Raw genomic sequence first — 27,573 nt, forward strand, 5'->3', positions numbered from 1 at the left:
CCAAAATTTGAAAAAAAAAAAAAAAGATGAGACCACAAACTGCCATGTTATGGACATCATGCTACCGTAGGCAATAAAGACTTACCTGAATTAATGGTTCAAGAGATAAAGATCTTAAGAGATGATCTATGCTAACCTACTCATTTTTTCAGTAACAATTTAAATGTCCAAGTAAATCTGTTACTACAGCAACTTTTCTTAGAACATCAATATACTCTGGGACAATTCTTTTTAAAACCTTTGTATTGCTATCTTGTCTTTACATCACCTTTATTTTCCAATATAGTCCTTCATCTACCCTTCCCAAAGTCAATGCTTTTAACAATGAATAAAAAAGGTAAAAAACAATTCAGGAGAATGAATGAGCCCACTAAGTCATAACCCACAATCTTCTACCTCTACAGCCTCTCTCCATTTGGGATTGACATTTTGCTTTCCATTTCTGCTGTTATTTATTGTTTTCTAATTATATTACTGTTGCCATTGTTTACATTGTTTTCCTGGTTCTGCTTCCTTAAGTTCTAACCATTAAGTTTCCTTAATTCTAGCCATGCTTCTCTACATTCTTCAAATACATCATGTTTTTACAATGCAAGAATATCCTACTACTTCCATGTACCAAAATTTGTTTAGCCATTTCTTCAATCAAGCACTTTGTTACTATAGAAAGTGTTGCTATAAATATTTTTTTGTGTAAATGGACCTTCCCTTCTCAGCATAATTTCAAATTCGCTTTTGAGAATTGTTGGATTATTCATAGCTCCATCAATAAGGTATTAATTAGTGCCTGCATTTTCACCCTCACTCCCTCAGCACTGATTATTCTCAGTTTGTGTCACTTTTTCCAATTTTCAAAATGTGAGGGGGAAACCTGAGTTGTAATTTGCATTTGTCTTAAAACATTAAAGATGGCAATCTTGCATATGCTTTTTTTTATAGCTTTTGAGAACTATTTTTTTCATATTCTTTGACCACTTACCAACTGGAGAAAGGCTTTCAGTCTTCTATTTTTGTGTCAGTTCCTTATATATCTTGGATGTTAGCCTCTTTTCTTATTCAAAGATTGTTTCCTCCAACTAATCACTTCCTTTCTTACCCTGTTACACTAATTTTGTTCATGTAAGATTTCAATTTTATGTCTAAACTATTTTATCTTTTATTTTTCATGATCACTTCTGTCTCTTGTTTGGTTAGAAATTTTCCTCTAATTCAAAACTATAAAATGTATTTGAAATAATTATCAAAAAAATTTTAGGCAGCTTTTTTTTTAAAAAAATATTAAACTTACATGTCTATTTTGAACTTTAAGTGTGGCATGTGGTCTAAGATGTTAATCTAAACCTGAGTTCTGCCTAACTCCTGGATAGCATCTTCTCAAACAGGGAGTTATTATCAATATATATATATATATATTTAAAACAAAAAGTCACACATCTCATCCATCACTTTGAGAATCCAAGAGATAAATATTGGTAAACAGAGAAGGGGCAGAGTGAGCATGCATCATGAGGGCAGCTCTGATTTTGGAGATTTAAGGAAGAAGCCATCTTTTCCCCACTTCTTTCAATTTCAGTAAATCTGACAGCACAGACGGTAGGTAAAAGTGTGTCCAAAGTGAGATACAGCAATCAGAGAATGTGAATGCCAATGTTTAACTCCTCTTCCTTCTGGGAAGCAACTGTCAGGTAACCAAACAACCACCAACCCAATGACTGCCATCTCTTCCCTGCACCCCGATGGAGATGACCCTGAACACAGAATACAAGAGCCTCAGAAATCAGTGTCTTCCAGGCCACTGAGCCTGCTTCCAGCCCAGAACCTACAGCTGAGAGCAGAAATCTATGAAGGGAACCCACCTTTCTTCTCACAACCAGCAATGGCTACTGGCGAATTGCCACCCAAGAGGATATCCACATAAAAGCACAGGGTGTCAACCTCTAGACTACCAGTCCAACTTCTACTCTAGCTCTCACAGCTGGGAACCAAATATTGTGGAGAAAGATCTGGCTATTCCCACCAACTGCCAACCAATGACATTCTTGAGCTAGGCAAATCAGTCTAGCTGATCTAAGAGGGAATCCTGGGGGAGAGATGAGCATCATGTATCAGGCAAATTAAACCACCATCACCACCATAACCTGGATCACCACCTCCATTCCTTGGAACAGGGACCTGGGCCTTGGGCATGCCAGGGCTTCCAAACCCTATGAAGGTGCAACCTGATACCTGTTTCTACACACGCTAGCCACACAGACTAAAGATCCGGAAGAGAAAGCTTCTGTCACCCAAGTCCTCAGCACTGGCAAATGTTTCCAAGGGATGCTGTTAGAGGTGGCCTTGCTCTTTGCTTTGCTGCGGCCTTTCCACACAATCGCAACCGAGACCTCCCACTGATGTCGCCTGCCCCCTTAGAGTGCGAACTGCTTGGGAGCCAGGCCTGTGACTTTCATACCTGTGCCCTCAATGTGTAGCTCTCAGGCATTTAGGTGGCACAATGGACAAAAAGCACTGGGCCTGGCAGCAAGGAGACCCAAGTTCAAATTAGTTTCAGACTCTTGTAGGCTATATTTCCCATGGCAAATAACTTGACCTCTGTTTGCTTCGGTTCCCTCAACTTCAAAATGAGGTTAATAATAACACTTACTTCCTAGAGTTGTTTTGAGTCTCAAATGACATTGTCTTTGAAAATACTTATTAGAATACTGTCAGGCACTTAATAGGGGCTTAATAACTCCTTATCCCCTTCCCTTTCCTCACCAGTCACAGCATCTCTCAATTTCTTACTATATGGCTTCTGCCTTCAAAATTCTACTGAATTTGCATTTTCTTTTTAAAATCCTAATATTCCAAACATAGTGATCCAAGAAAATTCAAACAAAATAAAAAATGAATGTACATAAAACCACATACTCCTAGTTACTAAAACTTTATTTTCAAATGTATAATTTATCTTAACAAAATAGTAAGAGAATAATCCTGCTTTCTAGACTTCCTTGTGTGTTCTATGTATTTTTAAAGATTCTCTTAGCTCTATAACAAGTAGCAACTAGATCTACATCTCTCTGATTTGGCTTTCTTCGTTCTACTTTATTTCATTTCAGTTTTCCCATATCTTTGTATTCTTCATGCTTGTCATTTCTTATAGAGTGTAAATATTCCTTTCCTTTCATGCATCACAATTGTTTACTCACACTCCAGTCTCATGGCTAATGCCATTTCTTTGTCACTAAAATAAAGCCGTGATGAATATCTTCTTTATCAGAGGAAGTCTGATAGTTCTTTTTAAAAACTGTCTTATTGTTCTCTAGAAATGCTACATAGCAATATAAGTTTCATAGCAATATAAGTCTGCCAGTTTCACAGCTCTACCTACAATGAATTTTATCCTTCTTTAAATCTTTTCCCCAATTTAACAATAATCAGTAATCAACAGATATCACATAACTGATTCAATTATCATTTCTCTCTTTTTTTTTTTTTTTTGGTGGCTGTTCAGTAGCTTTCAGTTATGTCTGACTCTTCATGACCCATTTGGAGTTTTTGGGCAGAAATACTAGAGTGATTTTCCATTTCCTAACCCAGTTCATTTTTACTGATGAAGAAATGGAGGCATTTATGGTGAAGTGACTGCCCTAAAGTCACACAGAAAGGAAGTATCTGAGGCTGGATTCGCACTCAGGAGAAGTCTTCCTAACTCCAGGCCCACGGCGGTACCTAGCAGTTCCATCTCTCACTGTCAGAACTTGCAGCCTTCCTCATAGCTCCTCCTAAACTTTCTTCTGATGACCCAAGTCAAGGTCTTTGTTTTCTGTCCACGTCACCTGGCTGACTAGCCCCTCTTCCTGAACTTGAGAAAGTAACTACTTTCTTCTGGTGCTTTTCCAGCCCATCTCAATTGTCTTTCTTTGTCTACTTTCTGGTCGCCTCACCTCAAGGTCAAGGTTGGTCATGGTCTTAGGAATTTGGATTTCTCTACAAGTTTTGCTCACAAGGAGCACTTCTAATGGCAATGATGGTGACATTAGTTTACATTCATTCAGTATAAATGAGGATATGGATGTGCTATGCCTTCTAATTTTAACATTCAACAATGATAAACAAATGAATGTTTTCAAAGGCTGCCTTATATGGTTAGAACTAGCACCTAACTTGGGTTCTGGTGACACGAGTTTGAATCCAGCCTGACTGAGCAGTTGTGTGGGAGACATGAACAAGTTATATTACTTTTAAAATAGCTTTTATTTTTTTCAAATCCATGCAAAGATAATTTAACATTCACCTCAGCAAAACCTTGTGTTCCAAATTTTTCTCCCTCTTTTCCCCTTCTCCTAGATAGCAAGCAAACCACTATAGATTAAACATCTGCAATTCTTCTAAATATATTTTGATATTCATCAAGCTACACAAGAACTCAGACAAGTTATGTTATTTCTTTGAGTCCCAGTTTCCTCAGTTGTCAAACTGTTGCAATATAATAAATGTGCTACCAATGTTTGTAAGGCTGTTGTGGACAAGACTTTTTGAACTTTAAAAAACAATAAAAATGTAAACTATTGTGGAAAACAAGCTACATTCCCACTGGTAACTAGTGGCTGCAGTATTTAGCTATATGATGTTTAATTGTGACAGCAAACAGTGGGATAAAGAAAACTCCAAAAGATAAACAAATTCTGAAATTTTAAAGTTCTTGGTACTTCCCCCCCCCCCCCAGGCTGGGGTTAAGTGACTTGCCCAGGGTCACACAGCTAGGAAGTGTTAAGTGTCTGAGACCACATTTGAACCCGGGTCCTCCTGAATTCAAGGCTGGTGCTCTATCCACTGCGCCACCTAGCTGCCCCTAGTTCTTGGTACTTTCAGGTTGCCTCACTTTTTTTCTCCCATCGTGTGTCCTGCAGACCCCTGAAAATGTGATAGTCTTTCCTTTAGCTACAAAGCCTTCTTCATTTCAAGAAGATCTGATTATTCAAGACCTAACTAGGATCCTTGCCTCCTGTGACTTCCTCCTTACCCAGCCAACTGCAGCCATTTCTATTTTTAACAAGTTGTAGGTAAAATGATCTTTGTTTACCTCTGTAACTACTCTCTGTGGTAAAGTTTCCTTCTCTCAGAGTTAAGTGGATGCAAAGGGCTGGATAAATCAGGCTACTGCTCATAGAAATGAACATCCTGGTTATTTACCAGATCATGACCTAAAAGTGAATGTGTCCACATTGTCTTCAAAAAATTCTAGTAAAGACATTCTAGAAAATGTCTATGTCACTTTTCTATTATCCACAATGAATAATATTCCCTAATACAGGATAGATAATGCTTTTAGCAGATTGGAGTTTGTGGATGGGGAAGAGCAGGGGAAATTAAGTTTTAATAAGTTGGCATTAGCAAGAGAACTTACAGGTAAGAAGTTGAATGGCCTTCAAACATATGATGGGAACAGAAGAATACAACATAGCAGTTCATTCTTCCGTTTCCTGGAGAAAAGAAAATGCTCAGATATTTTAAGAGGTGTAGGGTAGGGTTCAGATAAAAGGGAGAATTCAAGAAGCCCAAACTAGGTTAAAGTGGCAAGTATATCCAATGCTTCTAAAATAATTATGGGGTTTAAAGTTATATTAATGGCTGCATTTATATGAAAGTTATTTATATAGAATTACTAAATAGGACTTCAAATCTTTTAACTTAACTTGTCTGTCACATGCTATACCGTTACCTTATTTTCCCAGGGATTGGGGAATCAAGATACAAAATAACCTAAGTAAAATCCCAGTAACAGAGAAATTGGGGTAATTCGAATAGAAGTTGAAATAGGTTTTCTTTACGTTATCCATAGGGGAAATGCATTAAACAAATTAATAGTAACAAATAACAGTTGTCATAGGTATATTTACATTAAGAGAATAAACTTTCAAGCCCTTGACACATATCCTTAGAGAAACACTGCTGATTACCAAGTTTAACTCTTTCTTATTTGCAGCAGATCTTGTAGTGCTTTTATTCAGCCACATTTCCATGACTTGGTATGCATAACTATTTATATTCAAAAGCAATAACATTACAATCCAGATGGGTTTGCCCATTTCCCTCCATAAATGACTTCAAATGTTACTAAACCTGCAGATTGGGCAATGTTTGATGGATGGGAAAAATTCATGTGGGGCTGAAAAGAAAAAGAGTAGGAAAGGAAATAATGTTTTGTCTAGGCGGTATTACTGCCAGGCACCTCGAAGAGGGCTGCCCAAGGGAGGAATTGGTTGTTTTGTTTTGGTTTTGGTATACCAAGATCAATGAAATGCAAAAACCAATATGGAAGTATCCATCCTTCATTTCTGAGCACTTGTGCAGCAGGACCCCATCCAATGGTTCTATCAGAACAGACATCACCAATCACTTAAGCTACACTACCCCAACACTGCTGGTATTCTTAAGGGCTTGATTAGCCATTTACTAGAGGAAATGAACCACATCCACACAAACCCTCTACGAGATGTAGTTACACTGACACCAACAGTCAAGGATTTTCCTCCACAAGATTCCTGTACAGTTTGTGGTATTCCTGGTCATTTTGCCTTGCAGTGCTCAAAATAAGACATTGTCACAACAAGAGCTATAGCTTATGCTCTAACAGTGATAGCAGGGAAAAAGGGAGAGGTATCGTATGGCAAATCTGACAAAAGTTCATTGATCTAAGTGATGTCAAGGTAAGCAAAGGAAACAGCAAAAACTCTTGGAAAAAGTGTTATGGGAGATACTGTGCAGAGGCCTCGGGCATTTGATCAGATTCTCTGCTTCAGAGGAAACCCAAAAGAAAGCAATGAACGGATATGAAGGAGAACAAACTGTTGACCTTTGAGAAGTGCTGCGTTCTCTTTCATGACAGAAGTGAAACTTTCATAAATAAACTCTACCACCTTTCATGACTGAAAAATTAGAAGTATAAAGGCATTTAAGAGGAAATGAGGATAAAAGAAAAGAGTGGTAATGAAACATTCAAAAACTACCCATAAGAGAACCGGGGACAGCTCAGAAGGGAACACTGACAAGTCCGATAGTGTTATGCTACATCTACAATAAAATTTATACTTTTAGAGGAAATATGTAAGAGAATCTCAGTCTATTATCCAATCCTCTTTTTCTTTGCATATGAAAATACTCGTTTGTTGACGTCTGCAAAGTTCATAATTAGAATTTTAAAAAAGAAAGTATAGATAGAAAAGGATAAAGGATATCAGATAGCAATGGATACTGGAGAAATCCAATGGGGAGTTGACACAATTTTCAAGGAACTCATTCAGGGATCAATTTTCAAGCTTTTTTCAAAGAAAGGAAAGATTCTAAAAAGAAATGAGAAACATCAGGGGCAGCTGAACAGAGCACGAACCCTAAAGTCAGGAAGATCTGAGTTCAAATCCAACCTCAGACACTTAACACTTCCTAGCTATTATGTGACCCTGGGCAAGTCACTTAACCCCAGGTTGGGGGGGGGGGGAGGGTACAATGGTACATGGGAGGAAACTGGCCAATATTAATTTAGCATCAACAAACACTATGGACTTATCAATAAGCCAGTGAAAGTGGAGGGCAGTACTAAAGGCACCCAATACTTCATCAGCCCTGTACCAACATGGCCATCTTCAGTACACATTTCTGATAGCAGCCAAGTCAAGCACTGGGGTCAAGTCAAGCATCGGGGTTAGTCCTGATATTAAAAAAATAATAACAACATAAAACCATGAAAAAGAATTATGTCATAAAACTTGAAAGTGGTATGAAAAAGATAGAATTCACCTGTGTCTATGTTCTCTATTGATTTTTTAAATTTTTTATTGTATTATACAATAAAACATTTTATCATAAAAAAAAAAAAAAAATCTAGTCTTGGAAATCTCTTCAAATGAGGTGTTTCCAGTGCATACATTACATTTATAGAAAAGCCCATGTAATAAGCAGCAGACCAATGAGTAGGCCACATACATACAAAAGAGGAGCTGCCAACAAACACTGACTAGGTTTAGAATGGAGAAGAATACTTTTAGACTAGATTACATTTAGGAAAATGTGCCATGGTATATATAACTATGATCAAAAACTGATTCCTGCTTCAAAAAAGCAATATACCAATCTCCTCCCAGAGAAGCTATGAAGCAATAAAATATCCTAATCTCAGGAGAATAACAATTATAAATAATTTAAGAGGCAAAGAAAAACATGAATGTGGTGGGCACAAAGAGGCCACAGCATATTACTGATACTCCCTGACCAAGAAATGTAATAAATTATTCTAATGATGAAATATGGAACCAGAAAAAAGTTAGCCCATCCATTCACCAAAAGAGAAAGGCAACCAGCACTACAAAGGAATCAGAAGGGCCAGATGAAGGCCTTTGGTCCCTTTGGGGTTAAGAGCCACACAACAGCACAAGGTCCTTAGAGCATTAATAGGTGATACTTGAGGGAGATCAGAGATCTGACAGTTCATTAATGTAAATCATTATAAAAACAGTCATTTTCATTACAGGTTATGTTTCCAAGTAGGATTTACTAAGCTGGAAAGACTCCAATTTCAGGAATTCATCACTAACTTGTCTCTAGGTAGAAAATCTTTGGCTATGTCAACACCACAAGAAGAGTTGTAATCTGCATCTTTGGAAGGCACCCTAATATGAACTCAGAAAGTGCTGAAGTATTGAAACAAAATGATTCCATCAACACAGCTTATTTAACAAAATACTGGGCTTTAATTTTTAAAGCAAAAGTAACAAAGATCTATGTTGGTTATATTGAATTTCTAAGTGGTTCATTTATAATTCTTCTATATCTAATATAGGGAGAGAGGAAAGAATTTTCAGCAAAACCTAATGCTCAAAATAAACCATACAAAAAAAATCTGTAATATGTTCTTGCACACGGAACATATCTCACTGATGCTTTTTAAATAGAAAATATCCCACACTTAAGATCACACTTTATGCCAGTTTCAAAGGGATGCCCCAATTATTTCACTTCATTGAAATTTTGTTACATCAAGTAGATGCAAAATACCCCTTAGAAATATTTATTATAGCCACTCTTTCATTGAAACAAAATTAACTTGTACTAATCTCACTGAAGTAGAAAGAGGAGAATAAAATAAAACTAAGAAAGCAGACGCAAATTATATTTATTCTTTCAGTAATACTTAAAAGAGAATTCTACATTTTATCAATTGAAGAAATTTCTTGATTTTTTTTTTCCCTGAAGTAATTGGGGTTAGGTCACTTGCCCAGTGTCACACTGCCAGGAAGTATTAAGTGTCTGAGGCAAATATGAACTCAGATCCTCCTGATTTCAGAGGCTGGTGCTCTATCCAACTTCTTGAAATTTACTCAAAATGTATTATCTCTGTGGAATCAAAATAATAAACTTGTTTCACATAAGAAAAATGTGTTTTAAAATGCAAGTGACTTTGTTATGTTTATTTCGCCAGTTCTTTTACCAAAATGTGTTATCTATTCTAGATGAAACTATAAGATCAGAAAATAAATCACCAGAAGGGAAAGAATCCAAGGAAAGAGTTCCATGTTCTAGCAATAATAAGAGATGCACTTTCCAGTTTTCAGAGCAGGTTCCTTATAATAATCTTGTACAAATGAAGAAAATAATGTTGAAAGGGGTCTAGCCAGCTAGAATTTGAGCCGGAAGCTTGTGATTCCAAATCTTCTGCACACTAAGACTGGACCAAATTGGATAGGTGATTAAATTCTCCATTTTACAGGAAACCTAGCCACAACTCTTCCCCACCAGGCCTCTACTGAAATTCTCAAAAGAAAAAACCCTTATGCTCAATTTAGTTCAATCCAAATATTACAGGAAAGGACGAGTCAAGTTCAATCCCTCACTGGCCCCCTTATTCTCCTCAAGATTCGCTCAAATGGATCAGGTAGACCACAAAATCTTCGAAGGAAAGTTAAGATCCAAACCTGGCTTGGGCCCTAGCCAGCTCTTGCAGATCACTTCATTAAAGCCATAATCACACTTTCGGCACTATAACCATTGGATGACAATCATCTTCTGAAAACATAATCAAGAAAATTTCATCATATGCATTGAGAATGCCTCAATAAAATTTTTTTTAAAAAAAAATCAAAAGTCTACATTGTCCAAATGGCATTTTAGTTTGAGGGGAAAGTCTTATGAACACTTCTACAAGTCTTAGAGTTATGCTAGTTGTTGAACAGAAACTTCTAAAGCTAACATTTAAAAAGCTAAATTTCACTATTTTTTGCACTTAATATGGTTACTTTATTCATGATACACTCTAGGCTTCTCCCCCCACTACAGGGATGGCTTGAAGACAAGAATGTGAATAGGGCATGGGGTTTTCAGTATAGGAACATTGGTTTGGGATGTGGGCTCCTTACTCCATTTTTTTTTTTGGCAGGAGCTAAAGATCCATGGTTTTCCACTTTACTTCTTAGAGGCCATATAGACAATAAGGTCCACTATATGATTACTATAACCATACCTGTTGTCATACCATGAAATGAACGTGACAAAATGGTCATTGAGGGCAATACCAGCACCAGCATTAAGGATAGAAGAGTGGGCATTGCTCTTAAAGTCACAGGATATATCTTGAGTTCTCTGTGTAGCCCAAGATGCCCTTCAAAGGTCCCTCTGCTGCTTGTTCACCAATTTCTTAATATCATCCTATTAGGCAAGGTCAGAACCACAACGAATACAGAGGGAGGCCATGCCAGTGAGCTTTCCATTCAGTTTAGTTATGCCCTTGCCTACAGCCTGAGCAGCACCAGAAGCCCCATGCCTATCACACCCCAGCTTGCCAGAAGGGCTATCTACTAATGGCATGAACTGTAGTCATGAGTCCTTCCACAAGGCCAAAGTTGTCATGAATGACCTTGGCCAACGGGGTCAAGCACTTAGTGGTGCCAGAGGAAATGCTGATGATCCCAAATTTCTCATGGTTCATTGCCATCAGGAAGACGGGAGCATCAGCAGAAGGGGCAGAGATTAGGACCTGCTTGACTCCATTCTTCCATGGTGGTAAAAATGCCAGCGAACTCTACAACATACTCAACTCCAGCATCTCCCTATTTAATATTAATGGGACCCCACTCCTGGAAGATGATAATGGCTTTCCCCTGATCACCAGCTTTCCATTCTCAGCCTTGACAAGTACCCTTGAACTTGCCATGGAGGGAATCATATTGGAACATATAAGCCATGTAGTTGAGGTCAATGAAGGGATCATTGGTGGCCACAATGTCTTCTCCTCCTGAATTGAATGCAGCTGGTCATCAGGTGCCCAATATGGCCAAAGCTGTTAACTCTGCCCTTCACCATCTTCTTTCAGGAATGTTAACAAAGTAGTGGCTTCTGGCACTGAGCTTGGGAGAAGAGCCGAGAACCTTAAACTTTATTTCCCAAAATACTACTGTACTTCAAAGGCCATGCTGCAAGGCTTCCCTGTTATTCCTTAGGCCCCAAACCAACCAAATGGTTCTTGACAAACAAAAACAAGGATGGAGAATCACTATCAGCTGGAACATACTTTGTACATCTGCATCACTACACCAGACCTTCCTAGAAAACACACCCTTTGTGTTTCCATCAGTTAAAAGCCTACCTATTCTTCTGAGTCCAGCTCCCATGGCATTTCCCTTGAAGCCTCTCAAACAACCCCAGGCTCTCCACTGAAATATACCTGTATCTTCTACATCACTAATTTGATATGATTAAATCTATTAAATTCAATAAATATTTGAATTTACCAAAGTGGATGACATATAGTCCATGTCCTCAAGGATCTTACCATACAGTTGGCACACAATATTAGACAATGTATTAAGAGAAAGTACCATGAGATTGTCTAAGAACTAAGGACACCTTGGCTTTTTTCCTCTGAGGACAACATATTTTATTCTCCTCCCTGATTTTTTCTACAATGCTTTTTCCTCCTCCCCCATCCCCCCCCTTTTTTTATACTTCCTCCTCCAGATCAGGGCCAATCATTTTACCTGATTTTGGTATTCCTAACACTTAGGAGCCTAATGCTTAGCCCAAAGTAAGTACTAGATATATACTTATGGACTTGACTTAACTAAAGAGGAATGTCTGGGTCTGGGTTTATATATCTTATCTCTCCAACTAAAATGAAAACTCCTAGAGGGAAAGGCCACATTTTATAGTGCTTCATATCAATCACAGCTATATGAATAAAAATAGGCAGGTAATAAATATGGTGATTCTCTTCTGACAATCTTTTGCAGTAATTCTGAATAAGATAAAAGTAGATATATCTACTATAGCATCATTACTAATTACAAGGATACAAAGCCAATTAAAACAGAAAGCTGGTATTTATTTTCACATATATTCTCCATGTTAGTAGAAAAAACTAAATTTTTTTGTTCCTAACTTTTACAAGAAGTTTTTCCAACACAATCTTTTGAAATTAAAAATTTTCTATTGGGCTAACTTTTGTAGTATAAAAAGAAATAAACAAACATTGTTAATCTGTATTCGGTGGCCAAAAATTGTCAAAAGATGTTTTCACTTTACACTCTGGCTGCTATGGAATTTTTTAAAAGCTTAAAAGACAATTCAATAGAAATATTTCTTTAATTTCCAAAGTTTCATTAACAATTTCCATTTAGTCATTAAAATGAAGATCTCTTAGATGATAAACACACTCCATTTATACTTAGACTTCTTATTTTTCATAAAATGTTTTTCTGCCCATGAGCTAACTAAAGTTTGAAAGGCTGTTCTAACTCTACTTTTCCTCCAGTGGACACTAAGTTTCAACATAGTTAAACAAACAAACCTCCAGTTCCTCAAATTAAGAGACCAAATATTTATTTACCTTCTTAACCTCTGTAGATGCCCGCAGCCCCTCTGGCAGTGTGTGTACTAAGGGCAAGACAGCAGCACTGACCCGCTGAAAATGTGTGTCAGAAACCTGGTCCAGCCGAGGTCGCTTAGCTTCCAAGGAATCATGGTCCACCTGAGAAGGACCTGGATGAAATTGTTCATATCCAGCTCTCCTTTCCTGAGGCCTAAAATAAATTAAAAAAACATTTAATCTTTTGAAAAGAGTACAACTTGCCTCCATAACAACTGCACCTAGGCTTGAAATAAATGCTGCCCTTACTTGCACATAGAGCTTCAAAGGAGAAGTTACACTTTCTCTAACCGATACTGAAAGAAAAGAAAACTTTGGATCCCACTACGTTGGTGAATTTTTTTAATTCCAAAGTTATATCTGAAAGGAAGGGATGACAATAGTATGGATTGGTGCAGGGGATTTCTGTTGTACAAAGTTCCTCTACCATGACAACTCCTCTAAACTCCCAGGCTGGGGCACTGAGACTCACCTAACTTGTCAGGGGTCCAAAGACAATCAGAAGCAGAACTAAAACTTGATGCCAATTTGGGCCCTGCCTCCATCATTCTCCTGCCTATCAGAGTTATGCAGAGCTCAGCAAAGTGGGACAGAATGTCTGAGACATGGCCAATTCTAAGAATCACTGACATTTGACTTTCAAATGTAACATATGAACAGATGAAAATAACATATTCTTTTGTACTCCCCAAGCCTCTCTCTTAAGGCCAGGGGGGAAAAAGCCTATACATATACAGGAAATAAAGGAAGCCCGGCAGCCCAACAGAGAATGATGACAGGGATGATTCCCAGAGTAGATAAAACACACACTGGGAACCTCATGTGGCCTGAGAATGTGAGTGTGTGCATGTGCACACAAGCACATTTGTCTGTGCACATCTGCACATGTCTGTGTCTTGGACCACTAGAGGGAACATTTCCACCCTGAAATGAAAGATACCAGAGTCCAGACTCAGTCAGAGACCAGATGCTCACTAAAGGAAGTCAGAGCAGACTAAGGATATAAAGAGTGATAAGAGCAGAGTGGCTGTAGGCGAGAAATCATTATTTTCAAGTTTGTTTGAAGTCACACTTTTGTAACCCTATTCTGTAAGGACTTCCATTATCTTTTGCTAAAGGGTTTGATAAAAGATTTTAAAATGTGTGTAAAATGAAAAGGCTGGGGAAATGTGAATTTTCTTAAAGCTCCATCAATTTTAGTTTCTTTCATTTTAGTGCCTGGATCAGCAGTTACGCCTGCCTAGGGATCAGCAAGGGAGGCTTCCCACCTTCAAGCTCCCCTACCAATCAACTAAACATGTAGTAATCAGGCCTTACATCTTTGAAGATTTAATTTTTATATGCATCTGTGTTTTTGCTCCAGATAATATTATAAACCTCTTGAATCAAGGCAGGATTAGACTGTAAATCCCATTCAATCTGATAGAAATCAGTGCTTTGCATATAGATAAGCTATCCATCAATATTTGACTTCATTTGTTTTATTTGACTGACAATTTAACTTCACTATTATTCAATCACTGTTTTGCTTTAGTACCTAAATATTTCTGATCCACGTCTCCCAAAACATCAATATTTCCTTGAAGAAGCAGACAAATTTTATATCTTTTCAGGTCAGGAGATGAAACAACACCAGAGTAGCATTTCAATGATAAAAAATTTTCTATACTGCTAACAGCGTTATGTCAATGTTCAGAATCATCCCACTTCATGCCCTTCCCCACCCATACACACACCTGATCTTAGATTATTATCAAAGGGAAACAATAGATTTTAGACATGATACTTAACATGACACAAATAATTATAACATGGTTGAACATAAGATTAATATGCAAATTCCTTGGCAACTTAGTTATAACCCTTATGTAAAGTGGCTCTAACATATATAATTGTTTTTTAAAAAGTATCTTGAAAATAAAAAACTCTAGGTATGAGCAACTCTGTTTGCCTCTAGGGAAGGAAATGGCAAATCATTCCAGGACCTTTACTAAGAAAGCTCCCTGCAGAAATCTGAGGGGTCACCAAGAATAGGACACACGTATATTAGCCACACTATCTACAGCTTCACAATGGCCTGAGAGAGCCATTAGGAACTGACTCATTTTTATCTTCAAGTGAAAAACAAATTAATACAAAATGATAAAAGGACTTTAAATAACCAATCACAAGCTAATATTTAAGTATGAATCCAACTATTTAAATAAATAAACTTTCATGTTTATGACAAACTCTGCTGCTTCATTTTTACCTGGAGAGAAAAAATGCCTTCTGGGGAACATGCAAATATATGAATTTTGAACAAGTGAAATCTAGGAAATCTGTGGAGAGGAATCACGCTGTAAGGATTCCTTAATGTAGCTGTATCATTTCACCTGGCATAATCTCAAACAGTACCAACTTTTCTGAGCCAAAAGCCTAAATTTTTCAAGTACTGGAAGCAATTTGATTCTTAAGGAGATTTTGCAAAGTCAGAAGGTTAGGAAGCCAGTGGGGCAGTGCCATTGCTTGAGGTAAATTTAATTTAAAATACTTGAGACTGACTAGAACCTGGGAAGAAGGGATAATAAGGCACGCACGCACAATGAAGGGCTAGAACTTTTAGTCATTACTTTATCAGACTGATATTTACAACTAAAAGAAGTCCAAATAAAAGAAAAAGATACTAAGAAAGGGAGCTGAAGAGGTAAATTAATAATTTTGTAGATGTGTGTATATGTATATGTCTATACACACACAAAACACACACACACACACACACACACACACACAATCCACCATCCAGCCTTGGATGCAAAATTAAAATAAAACTACCTGTCAGAGCCTGGGTGAAATTCTGAAAGCAAGGAAGGTCGCCTCCTCAGCTGTTGCTGCTGTTGCTGCTGCTGTTGCTGCTGTTGCTGCTGTTGCAGAAGCTGTGATGCTTGACTGACTTCAAGATGAGAAGACCGATAATCAGGCACAGCAAACTCCTAGTATTCAAACAATAATAACTCATTAGTATGTTAAGAAAAACCATAAAGTGCCATGAAATCAGGCTGTACAAAGGCATACAGATAGTCATGTTACAAACAATGTTCAACAAGAAACTGCAAACCTGAATCTTTGCTGTCACTATCTCAAAGTTTCAGAAAGTTCCTTAAATACTTCCCATATTTCAGTAAAACACAAAGTATTTAGGGTTTGGCTCATATTAGCATTTTAATACTTGCTTCCTCTCAACAGTAACCATTTGAGTCCTAGATAAAATCCCATCATCTCTATGCCAAATGAATATTGAAAAGCTATTCCTGTTTTTAGTGTATCACACACACACACACACACACACACACACACACACACACACACACACACACGCACGCGTACTCTCTCTCTCTTACTCAAGTATTTAGAAAGTAAATGACATTTTTCATTTGAGATATCCAGAGCTGGAAATAGACTGGCATCTAAAGTACAACTGAAGACACCCACTGAATAGTCGTGTAGACCTAACTATACGTCACCACATCAGGAGAGGAAATCTGGGGCTTTTCTCACCTAAAAAGATCTGGCATGTGAGCAACACCTGAGTTAGGGGAGGATAGAAGTATAGAGCTGCTCATGGGAGCAGACAAGTTATGTCTTCAAACCTAGATGGTGGCATTGTTTTAACAGAGGCATTAAAATGCTCGGTGAAAATAGCAAATTTAATCTTAGATATCAATCAAATTAAACTGTAGGAAAGTTAAGGTTTTTAATGCTCAATAAGTAAACCTCAATTTAATTCTTAACTAACTATAAGACCAGATGCTTGTAAACAAGGAAGTCAGAGGGGTGAGAGCTGATCAGCAAAATGAAATCTCTGCCCATTTGTTCCACAGCACAAGGCAGAAACTTGGAGAAGGCTTAAAAATCCTTTTGCGTTGGTAATCACTGACCCTTTACCATAAACGGTTGCAGTGTCACCATTGGAAGGGGCAGAAAGATTCTGTCAAAGTCATTCACGATTGTTGTTCCAGGTCAGATGAGCCCCCTCCATCCTAGTACGATGAACAATGAGCAAGACAGACTGTCTTAACTTTCAGTCTACCCACAAGTCGCTCAGATTGATCTTTGTACTGATCCAACTTTCCAAAGTCTCAGAAGCAAGTGGAGATACCAGGGAGTCAAAAAGCACCCTATCCACAAACAGTTTCCATCCACCGCCTTCAAGCTGCAGAAGCCAAGGCAATGGTGGTCCTGTCCTGAAACCAGCCCCAGAGCGGAGGCAGGGCAGAGGCCTGAGCATTTAGGCACTGCTGCACACGGCTTACCTACACTCTTCACAGCTAGGCTCACTGCTTAAATTTTTTTCCCCTCTTACCTGACAATAGGATTTGATCTTTCCACAGATACATATAAAATAGAAAAGAGGAATACATTCGTAGGATGTAGAGCTGAGTAGTGCTTTTCCTTACCTGCTGGTGGCGAGTGGTAGGAAAGGTATACTGGGCAGAGTGGGCAGGGTAGCGACTCTGGTCAGTGCTGAAGGCTCCCTGGTTCGGAGGGTAGCCTGAACTTGACATTATCAGGAGAGAAGTCTTCACTGGGTTGTGAGATCAAGCAATCATGGTTCTGGGAAACCGCCTAAATTAAAGGGAAAAAAGAATACTGATAAGAACTAAAGCACCAAGGGTACCGGTAATACATTGTCATTGTAGTTACTTAAACAAAACAATAATTACCAGTAAAAGCTTTTTCTAATGTATTTATTTAACATAATGGAAGATCTAGTAGTTGGGAAAATGTTAATAGGTCTTACACTTTTTTAAAGTACCCTAATATATCATGAATAACATAAGTAGTTACATAAGTGTCTGAAGGGTAGCATAAGATTAATTATGAAGGCTGGCAAACCTGTTAATAAACAAAATGACCAGTTCTCTAAAAATGTTTTCAGTTTTAAGTTGGATTGAGTTTTTTTAAGTCTATAAAATGTGTTATTTCAGGCATTTCTACAGTTCCACAAATGACGATGGGATTAGGCCCATGATTTCTTTGGTAGAGGGCATCCACCCAAACAGGTCAATAACCTTCTCTACAACTGTACCCAAGGTCACAGAGTGAGGAAATATGCTAGACACGAGAGTCCTGCCAAACACACTAGAGACTACCTTATTTTCTTTTAAGAGAACATTAAATAGGATAAAGTGTTCAATGTGTTTTTCTTGTTTCCCCTTATAGTGCTTTATTTTTCTAATGATGTGCAAAGATAGTTTCCTACATTTATTTTTCTAAAATTGAGTTTCAAATTTTTCTCCTCCCTCCCTTATCGCCTCTATCCTCATGACAGCAAAGGATATGTTAGAGCAGGGGTTCTCAAACTGCGGCCCACTGAAGAAGTTTATGCAGCCTGCTGGATTATGACAAATGGGCTGAGGACAAAGACAGTGTGAGTTTTTGTTTTTACTATAGTCCGGCCCTCCCACAGTCTGAGGGACAGTGAACTGGCCCCCTGTTTAAAAAGTCTGAGGACCACTAGGTTAGAGGTTATTCATAAATAATCCTTTTAAACCTATTTCCCATAGTCATGTTATGCAAGGAAAATCAGAACAAAAGGAAAAGCCACAAGGGAAAAAAAACCCAAAATAGCGAAAATAGGATGCTTCAATTCAAATTCAGTTTCCATAGACCTCTCTATGGATGTCGATCCGTGTTCCCTCAAGTCTATTGGAATTATCTTGGATCATGGCATTGCTGAGAGAGCTAAGTCTGATAGAGTTGATTACAGCACAATCTTGCTGTTACTGTAGTCATACAATTCAACGTGCTTTCCAATGAAAGGAGAAAGGGATGGGGTCCCTAGCTTTTACCCCCATACTCAACTGTAACTGTTAGCTTCTGTTGGCAACTGGCTTCAGGGCTGAAACCCAGGGCACAAAACAGTCAATTCTGAATTGTTGGTGCTAAGAGGACAGAGATAGCCTGGGTCAAAGTGGGAATTCACAACTGTCCTACCCCTTCCTTAAACATCAGTGAGGTACTATGTAATCAACAGCTAGATTACATAACTATTAAGACCTGAAGGCAGAATTCAAACCCAAGTCTTATGATTCCATGCCCCCAGCTCTATCCTCAATAGCTCAAGTCAGAAGCCTCAGAGCGGTTTTCAATCTGGGCCTTCTCATGGCATGGGGAGGAGGTGACAAGCAGGCCAGTAAACACAATCACTGGCCGGTCCCAAGGTGGGAAGCCAGACACATGTCTATCATAGGAGAAGCAGCTTGTCTTTGGAGGGACTCATCAGAGGTTTGATTCTGTCTGGTAAACCCCAGATCCTCCAAGTAGGAAACCAAGGCCGATGGCTCTGCTAGTGGAGGAGACTTCCAAAGTGGGTGAATCTACAGATTTGACAGTAAGAAAATGAGCACTCAGAGAAGTTAAGAACTTGTCAAATGAGAAACTAATATTTCTTTTACTGCCCCATGAGCCTTTCCCATGAATGCTGCTACTAAGAAGATCCAACAAATACATCCACATACTTTTCTCTGCATTAGAACAGGTGGGAAAGCACAGGTAAATATCTTTAAGAAAAATAACTATAAGACCTAATAAGCTCTTAAGACAATATTTCTAGTGTTCTATATGTCCTTGGTATTCTTTGAAGTGCAAACAAGGGTTCAGGAAGAAAGTCTCAGCTTCTGATAATTTCCTGGGACACAAGGGGGAGGAAATGTTCAAAAGATAGCCAGTAACTTTTGTCTTTATACAGATGAGCAGGACAAAGATAAGAGCATCATATACTTATGCTTAAAGGTTGCTGTTAAGTAAGTTATTTAGGCAAAAGGGATTGCAAAAATACTGTAAATGAGCCAAAGATCTCAGGATAGTTTTGTATAAGACTGGACTGGTCCAAACTTGAGTCTTTCAGAGATAGGCTGAACAAAAGAAAAACCATCAGGAATGAGAAACAAAGGATGATACAGCATTAAGTCTTTCCTTTAATTCAAGAGAGACTTTTGGGATGCTTGTGCTCTGAATCTTTAAACCTCTAAGTCCCAGAAGTCATATGCTTCTTGAGTCACTGGCATCTAAACCCTAATCTGGTTTCTGTCAAAAATAAATTATCTTAAAAAAAAAAAATTTACCTGCATATTTTTTCCTCTACTAAAACAGGCAAAACCATCTCTATTTTATCATTCAACTTCCAAGACATCCCCCTAATTTCATCTATAGGAGTCCCATTTCCCAAGACTAGCAATTATAGAAGTCAAGTACTTGTACAAGTGAAATCCAAAAGTATATTCCCTAGACAAATCAGTTTGGGGACACTGATTAGCCATTAGCCATTCAAAAAATTAGGAATTATAGGCAAAGTCTATAACCTGCACCTGTGCCTATTTAAGATCTTTTCTTATAAACAGCTACCTCTCAAAATTCAAATATGCAAATAAAAATAATTTATGAAACAAAAATCTGTGATTTCCAATGTGTTTTTTGTTATTTGTTTTTTGCTGAGGCAACTTGAATTAAATGGCTTGCCCAGGGTCACACAGCTAGGAAATGTTAAGTGTCTGAGACCATATTTGAACTCAGGTCCTCCTGACTTCAAGGCTGGTGCTCTATCCACTGAGCCACCTAGCTGCCCCGTTTCGTTCGTTTGTTTTTTTAAGTAAATTAGCTTTAGCAAGGCAATAAGGTGGTCTGTGTTTCTGTGACCTCCTAAGAACCAATTTTCCCTTTGGGAACCCTTTTTTTTTAATTTTAAAAATTATTAAGAATGAAAATATTTCTATTATGTTTGGATTTAAGTGTTTCAGATAACTCATTTAATTTAATCTGCCCTTATACAAAAACAGCCATTCTATTTAATATTAATCACAGACTAAAGTCAATTCACCAAGCTTTTATTCAGAGCACTAGGCTATGAAATCCCCCTCCTCAGGTAGTTGCCATTCTGATTCTCTCTCTGTTCCTCTCCTCCTCATTTTCATGAAAGATCCATGTACTTGTCATTAGCACTATATTCTGCTTCCAGGTTTATAGATTTTATAAATACTAACACTACATTTTCAATTTAATGGAAAAAATTTACTTGCTTAGCAGGAAAAATTTCAGCCCCACCAAAACACCTGAAAGGAAACGAGAAAGCAATGGTTTCAAATTTCTATATAAGCAGTTCTCAAATTAAAAAAGAAAAGCTTATAAATTATTTCCTAACTAGGATATATTCATAATGGCTTTAAGTATGCTGCTAAATTTCAACTATACTTAAACATCATTTTAAATCACTGTTTCTATGGGAAAATACATTCTGAGAGCTTCAAGTAAGGACCACAAAACACATCCATCCATCATTCAGGCAAAGACTGTGCACCAGCAAAAAAGAAGAGATTCCTATGCACAAATAAGAACAATACAACCAAGATTAGAAGGGAAGCAGAAAGCTGGTAAACAATTTTTAGTCAGTGTTTCTGATGAAGTATTTTCTCATAAATGAGTTAAATTTATAAGATGGTGTTTTAAGGTTCTCAAAGTACTTATCCTGTAAATATCTCTGTAAGGTAGATATGTCAAATGTTAATATCTCTACTTTACAAATGAAGTTATTTATCAGACAGCTGAGAAGTGGCAAAATTAGGACCAATTCATGGCTTCTGATTTGCAGTGCAGAGTACTAATTAGAGTAGTACTCCATAATACTACCAGATTCATACTGAGGCACTTTGACAGAGGCAAGTGCCAAGTGGGAGCTTTGTCACTTACTACTTAGTTCTTGGCTTCGGATATATGGTAGACGAAAAGACCTGTGCAGCAGAGATGGTTTTCCTAGGTAGGAAGGGCCGGGGTAGAGTACCAAGAAAGGAGGAAGTCTAGAAGCTGCCAGCTGCAGCAGCAACAAGTGGCTCAGACTCCAGGTACACAGGAGGGTCTCATTAACAGCATCTAGTCCACCCTGCAGAGGAACAACCAAGAAGGAATCCCAGACCAAAGAGGAGCAGACAATTCAGCACCTGTGAACGAACAGAACTTTCCAACTGCCTGAAAAGTAGGGAGAGCTGGAGTTGTCTACTCTTGCATAGGCCTAAACCAGGAGAAGGAACTGTAAGAGCTCAAACAAAGCAAATAGCAACCAGACTTGAATCATTTGGGAAGCACTGAACAATTATTGGTCTAAGACAGTCCCTAAGATTCTGGGAAAACACAGCATTCAATAACCTAAGAAAGCAGAAAACAACAAGAAGCCCAGAGCTTACTATGAGAAGAGTGGCAGAGTCCTGCCGTAAATATCAAATCCAAAGTCAGAAAGTAATCTGAAAGAATGGGCAAACTATAACGAGTTATTATGATGACAGAGATGTTCAAGACTCCAAGACTCTAAAAGAGTCTTGGAGAATGACTCCAAAACATCTACAAGCAATGTTCCAGAGAAAAATCACAATCTGGGCACAAAATCAACTAGAATTCCTGGAAGAGATGAAGCAAGAGCTTTAAAAAGTTTTAAAATATTTTTATAAATGGAATGAGAGTACAAGAGGGAAAAAATTGGAAAGGAAATGGGAGCTAAGTAAGAAAGAATTGGAAAGGGAATTAAAAGCTTGGCACAAAAGGTATAAAATCTTGCTCAAGCAAATCTGAAAGTCTGAATGGGCCAAAGAGAAGCCAAGAACTTCAAGAGACAAAAGAAATTTTTTAAAATAAAAAGACTGGAAAAAAAAATTGAATAAAATGTAAGGTACTTCATTGCAAAAAATAACCGACCTGGAAAACAATTCAAGAAGGGGAAAAAAAAAAAATTTTGCATCATTGTACTATCTCAAAGTTATGAATGCGAAAAAGAGCCTTTTAATATTTAAAGAAATCTTAAAAGAAAATTGTCCAGATGTCTTAGAACTAGGAGGCAAAGTAGAAATAGAAAGAATGCACTGGTCACCTCCTCAAAGAAACCCCAAAATGAAAACTCTCAGAACATCATACCAAAAACTGAGCTTCCATGTCAAAACACACACACACACACACACACTGTAAAGCAGCCAGAAAGAGAGTTCAAGTATAGAGAGGCCACAGTCAGGATCACATCTGACTTAGCAGCCACTAATATAAAGGAACAGAGAACCTGGATTATGACATTGGAGAAAACAAAGGGTATATAGACTTACAGACAAAAATAAACTACCCAGCAAAACTGAGTGCAATGCTACAGAAAACCCTGGACTTTTCTGTGCAATAAAAAGAAAAAACTGGATCCTTAAAGATATAGAAAACTTCCAAGGATTCCTGATAAAAAGAACTGAGCTGCAGGAAACATTTAAAGTTCAAACACAGAAGTGAACTATTAAAAAAACCAAAACACCATTAATGATCAGTGATAAAGAACAAAACTGAGATAAACTGCTTATATTTGAATCCAGGGAGATGTATCTTGTGTCTTCTTTGAACCCTAACGTCTTAAGAGCTCATACAGGGAATTGAATTAGACTAGGCTTGGGAGAGTTTGTTATGTCTTGATGACCTTAAAAAATGGAAAGAGAGAAGAGGAATACATTGGGGGCAAGGAGATGGGGAAAGCATATAGTTCTCTGATTAATAACCTCTCTAAATAAAGATTAGATTCATTTTCCAAAGAAAGAGGTTTATGATGAAATATACAAATCTTTATAAAATGCTTTTGGAAGGTCTCTAAAACCCTCTTTCACATAGCTATAAAACTAATGTTAAAAAAAAAAAAAAAAAAAAAAAAACTGATCTCAAACCTTAAAGGTTTGAATGGCTCCAAACTATCTCTAGGATGTTTCCTAAATTAAAAAAAAAAATTTTTTTTTAATTTCACACTAATTTCCTATTATAACCTTGAAATTTCTCACTAATTTTTTTTTTTTTAATCTCACAACACAATGGACAGAATAAAGAGCCCTCTTCATCAATCACTATTATTCATCTTCTTGGCTCAAGGTTTTCAAAGGAAGTTTGATGAAGGCCTGGCAGGAGGATCAACCCCAAAAGCATGACTAAACACAAATGCACAACACATTTGTAAATTTCATTTTAATCATTTATTTCAAGCTCATCCACCAAATCTTCCTAAGTGTTATAAGAGCTAAATGCCAGGTTAGGGATAGGAAGAAGTCAAACATGTGATTTCATTAGTATGAGGAAGTGTCGAGGGAAGAAGGATACTTCTTCCACCAAAGAAGGAACACTTTCTCTGTGAGAAAATTGCCTGGAGCATTGAGGGATTAAGTGACTCACTGGAGGGAGAGGGAGAGGGAGAGGGAGAGAGGAGAGGGAGGGGGAGGGAGAAGGAGAGAAGAGAGGGGGGGGGGGAGAAGGAGAGAGAGAGGGAGGGGAGAAGGAGAGGGGGGGGAAGAAGGAGAGAGAGAGAGAGAGAGAGAGAGAGAGAGAGAGAGAGAGAGAGAGAGAGAGAGAGAGAGAGAGAGAGAGAGAGAGAGAGAGAGAGAGAGAGAGAGAGAGAGAGAGAGAGAGAGAGAGAGAGGAGAGAGAGAGATTGAGAGACAGAGACAGAGACAGAGACAGAGACACACAGAGAGAGAGACAGAGACACAGAGAGGGAGAGAGGCTTAAACCCATCTTCTTGGCTTCTAAGTCAGCTCTCTCTATTCACTGCCACATTACAAAGTAATGGACAATCTTTCCAAATGTCTAACAGGTGATAGGGCTCCCTACAAAGCAGCACATCAGATGTGATGTTAGGTCACACAAGAACAGGAATCCATGGTCCCTAAGCTTGAGATTGTTATAACACTGGCAGATTACCAATGGATTACCATAAAGCAGGTCTGGATCAACCACCAATTGGTTTGCTGCCTTATTAGATGCCTGGCATGTGCCATAAACCATGATAAGCACCAGGAATTTAAAGAAAATCTGCACCAATCCCTGACCTTTAGAGGCCTCTGTTCTAGCTAAGAGAAAAAAAGAGATGCACACATACAGATATAAGATAATTTTGGAAGGGCAGGATTCCTGCCTAAAAAGGGGCTTTTGGAAAAACTGGGAGGATATCCTGGGAAATGAAAAAACTTAGAAAGCAGATCAGAAACAGGGTGGAAAAATGCACAAGATTTCTAGCTGATCAACAAACATGCATAGATCTAGATATCTCTTAAAGGGGACAGGGACCAGACCTGTGATTTCAGATGGAACTTCCCAGGTAGGCAAAGTCCTTGTGCTGATGAAGGTCTGCACTTTCTTTACTGACTGGAGAAGTGGTGTCAAACTCAAAAGAAACAGCTCTCTATAGGCCTCCTACATACTCAGAAAGCCACAAATTACCATTATTATGTTGTATTTTTATTGATTTTGTTAATTTCTCAATGATGCTTGAAGTTGGTCACACCTGGGAGTTTTGCAGGCCATTTTTGGCCCAAAACTCTAAGAAGCAAAGTGCCTCAGACCCAAGACTTCCTGGTTTTGTGCTTCTCACTCTGCCTACTACACCTTACTACCTCTCACAAGTGCTGATACCAAAAGCAATGTCTTAACACAAATCAAAACAGATGAGTGAGTGAGATGTATTTAGGTTTATGCTTTAATTTCATTATGCACCTGATGGATTATCTACAACCAGTTTTTAAACCTGTATGCCCTATTCAGCTCCCCAGATGTCATGTTTCAAGACAAACAGAATGTTCAACAAAAAACAAGGCAAAACCTCATTATAAACGTACAACATATAAATTTTAAAATTAAACCCATAGCTAAAAAGAAATTATTTTGGCACTGGCCACTTCTCCACTAGCATGGATAATAGAGTTAGTTCTATTTATTTCTGGACACACCACATTTATTCATGCATTTCTCCCCTCCAGCATCTTTTTTCCCCATGCTTAAAATGTAGAGAAGTTTAAAAAAAAATCTCTTTACTATAACACTTCAAGCACAATATTTTTTTCTAACAAAAAATGGCAAGAAAGTGACAATGCCATAATGGACAGAGAGCCAGTTCTCTTTGGTTAAAAACCTGGGTTCAAGTACACCCTTTTGGCAGAGAAGGTGGTTTACTTGCACCCAAGAATTCCCTACACAAACAAAATTACAAATCCAGGCCCCATTCCTATCCCTGCAAACATGGCAGCCACAAGTTCATTTGAATAAGGCCCAAATATGGCTCTTCTCAAGGCCTTCTCTCTCATCTAGCTTCTCCTCTTCTTACCCCAGGGCTAGGAATTCAAGACTAGTCAAAGAGCTTCCCAAATCTCCTTCCACTCCAGACAAGAGACCCTGGTGGGACAGAACAGCAGCTGCTAAGGTCACCAACCTGAAGGGAAGGAAAGGGAAGGAAATCCCAAATGCGAACACCACCTTCTAATTGCAAACCACCTTTTTCTTTTTAAAGCAATATCCCCAAGTGAGATTCACTCAAGAGATAGCCTTTGCTCTACAAACTGGGAGATCTCAATCATAAAGAAGTGACCACAAATTTCTCAGCCACTCTGGGTAAGTCAGACTATAGATCCTTTGGTAAATGGGGGTGAGATTCTCTGGAAATTAAAAGTGACTTTCCAGGTGGCAAAAGACCAGAGAGTAGAGTTGAAACTACCTTCAGCTGGCACACAGCTGCAGGTTCTTGGACAAGTCATTATAAATTTTCTTTTCCTCCCAGGCATTTCTCAAATGAAAACAGGGCTAGATAAGCCCTGCATTAGGAGAAAAAATTTTCCTCTCCCCACACCAGTGAAATCTTGTGTTCTCTCTTCCCATGAAAAGGCAGGAATCTGGTACTTAATAGTTTGTATCCCAAGTCTTAAAGAAACTAGGCTGGTATTGATTGCCTGAACAAATTTTGTTTCCCATGAGGATACTGAGTCAGTCCCTGGTCAGCTACTAGCTCAAAAGTACTGCGTTTCCAAGGAGGCTGGAGGCTGGCAACCAAGCTCCCGGTGCTAGGACAACCAGAAGAAACTGGGACCTTATGAAGTATGATTCCAGTAGAGGGAGTGTATGAAAGGAAAGGTGGATCTATCTCCCTGTTTAAAGAACAGCTGAACAGAATCTGAATATTAGTATAGAGATCTCTTGTTGGAGGGAAGGATGCTCATAAATAAAGTGACTTTCTTAAGAAGCTAAAGGCTTCATCTCTGTAATTCCAAAGGTTAGGGCCATTTCCCCATGTGTAAGGGCACATTTGCTTGCACATTTTACCTTATAATAAGGCTTAGGTAAATGATATGTTCTACTGGAAAGCCATTTCTAAATTTGGGCTCACATTAGTTTTTTTTCTTTTGGTAGCACCAGCCCCGCCCTCAGCTTCTGGCTCATAAATTCCCTGGTAACTGCATGAGATTTTGCCTGATTTCTCCAGACAGAGAGAGAAGCAGCAGATCATAAAAGAGATTGAGAAAGCATAAGGGAGGGAGCATATTTACTAAATATTTATTTTATGCTGAGCATTGTCCTAGGTGCTGGGGGATGTAAATATGTAAATAAAAGCAAGCAAGATTGCCCTCAAGATTACATTTTCATAGAGAAAGAAAATAAATAAGGAAAGCTGAAAAGAGAGGAAGGAACAAGAATGAAGTTACTCCAGGGAGTTGGCCTGGAAGCCTAAGCCCCAGCAACGTGAGGCAAAAACTGACCTTTCTGAGTCTAGGAACCCATGGTTGGGGAGGAAAGTGACGATCCAAATAGAGGCAGCATGGAGGAAAGAACAGTACTGCAAGTATGACTTTGTATGCACTTTTTATTAATTATTCTAT

The 27,573-nt window shown here is 38.2% G+C and overlaps 1 protein-coding gene and 1 pseudogene across 15 annotated transcripts in view; both read right to left on the reverse strand.

Annotated features, from left to right (window-relative positions):
- NCOR1 (nuclear receptor corepressor 1) overlaps positions 1-27,573 on the reverse strand; it is a 165,580-nt gene that overhangs the window by 114,982 nt on the left and 23,025 nt on the right. For 13 of the 15 annotated variants that reach the window (XR_012481479.1, XM_074263926.1, XM_074263934.1 and 10 more), the window contains exons 2-4: positions 17,335-17,503; positions 15,713-15,870; positions 12,860-13,052 (exon numbers count right to left, since the gene is read on the reverse strand). Coding sequence is in view for 14 of the 15 variants with exons in the window: in XM_074263926.1 (XP_074120027.1) it covers positions 12,860-13,052; positions 15,713-15,870; positions 17,335-17,442 (459 nt within the window). In the remaining variant the exon portion in view is untranslated. Of the gene's footprint in view, positions 1-12,859; positions 13,053-15,712; positions 15,871-17,334; positions 17,504-26,135; positions 26,397-27,573 lie in introns of those variants that run through there. The other 2 variants (XM_074263928.1, XM_074263924.1) reach the window with 1 other exon arrangement.
- LOC141540200 (glyceraldehyde-3-phosphate dehydrogenase-like) lies at positions 17-12,853 on the reverse strand (annotated as a pseudogene).

The sequence above is a fragment of the Sminthopsis crassicaudata genome, chromosome 4 (assembly GCF_048593235.1).
Source record: "Sminthopsis crassicaudata isolate SCR6 chromosome 4, ASM4859323v1, whole genome shotgun sequence".
Classification (NCBI taxonomy): domain Eukaryota; kingdom Metazoa; phylum Chordata; class Mammalia; order Dasyuromorphia; family Dasyuridae; genus Sminthopsis; species Sminthopsis crassicaudata.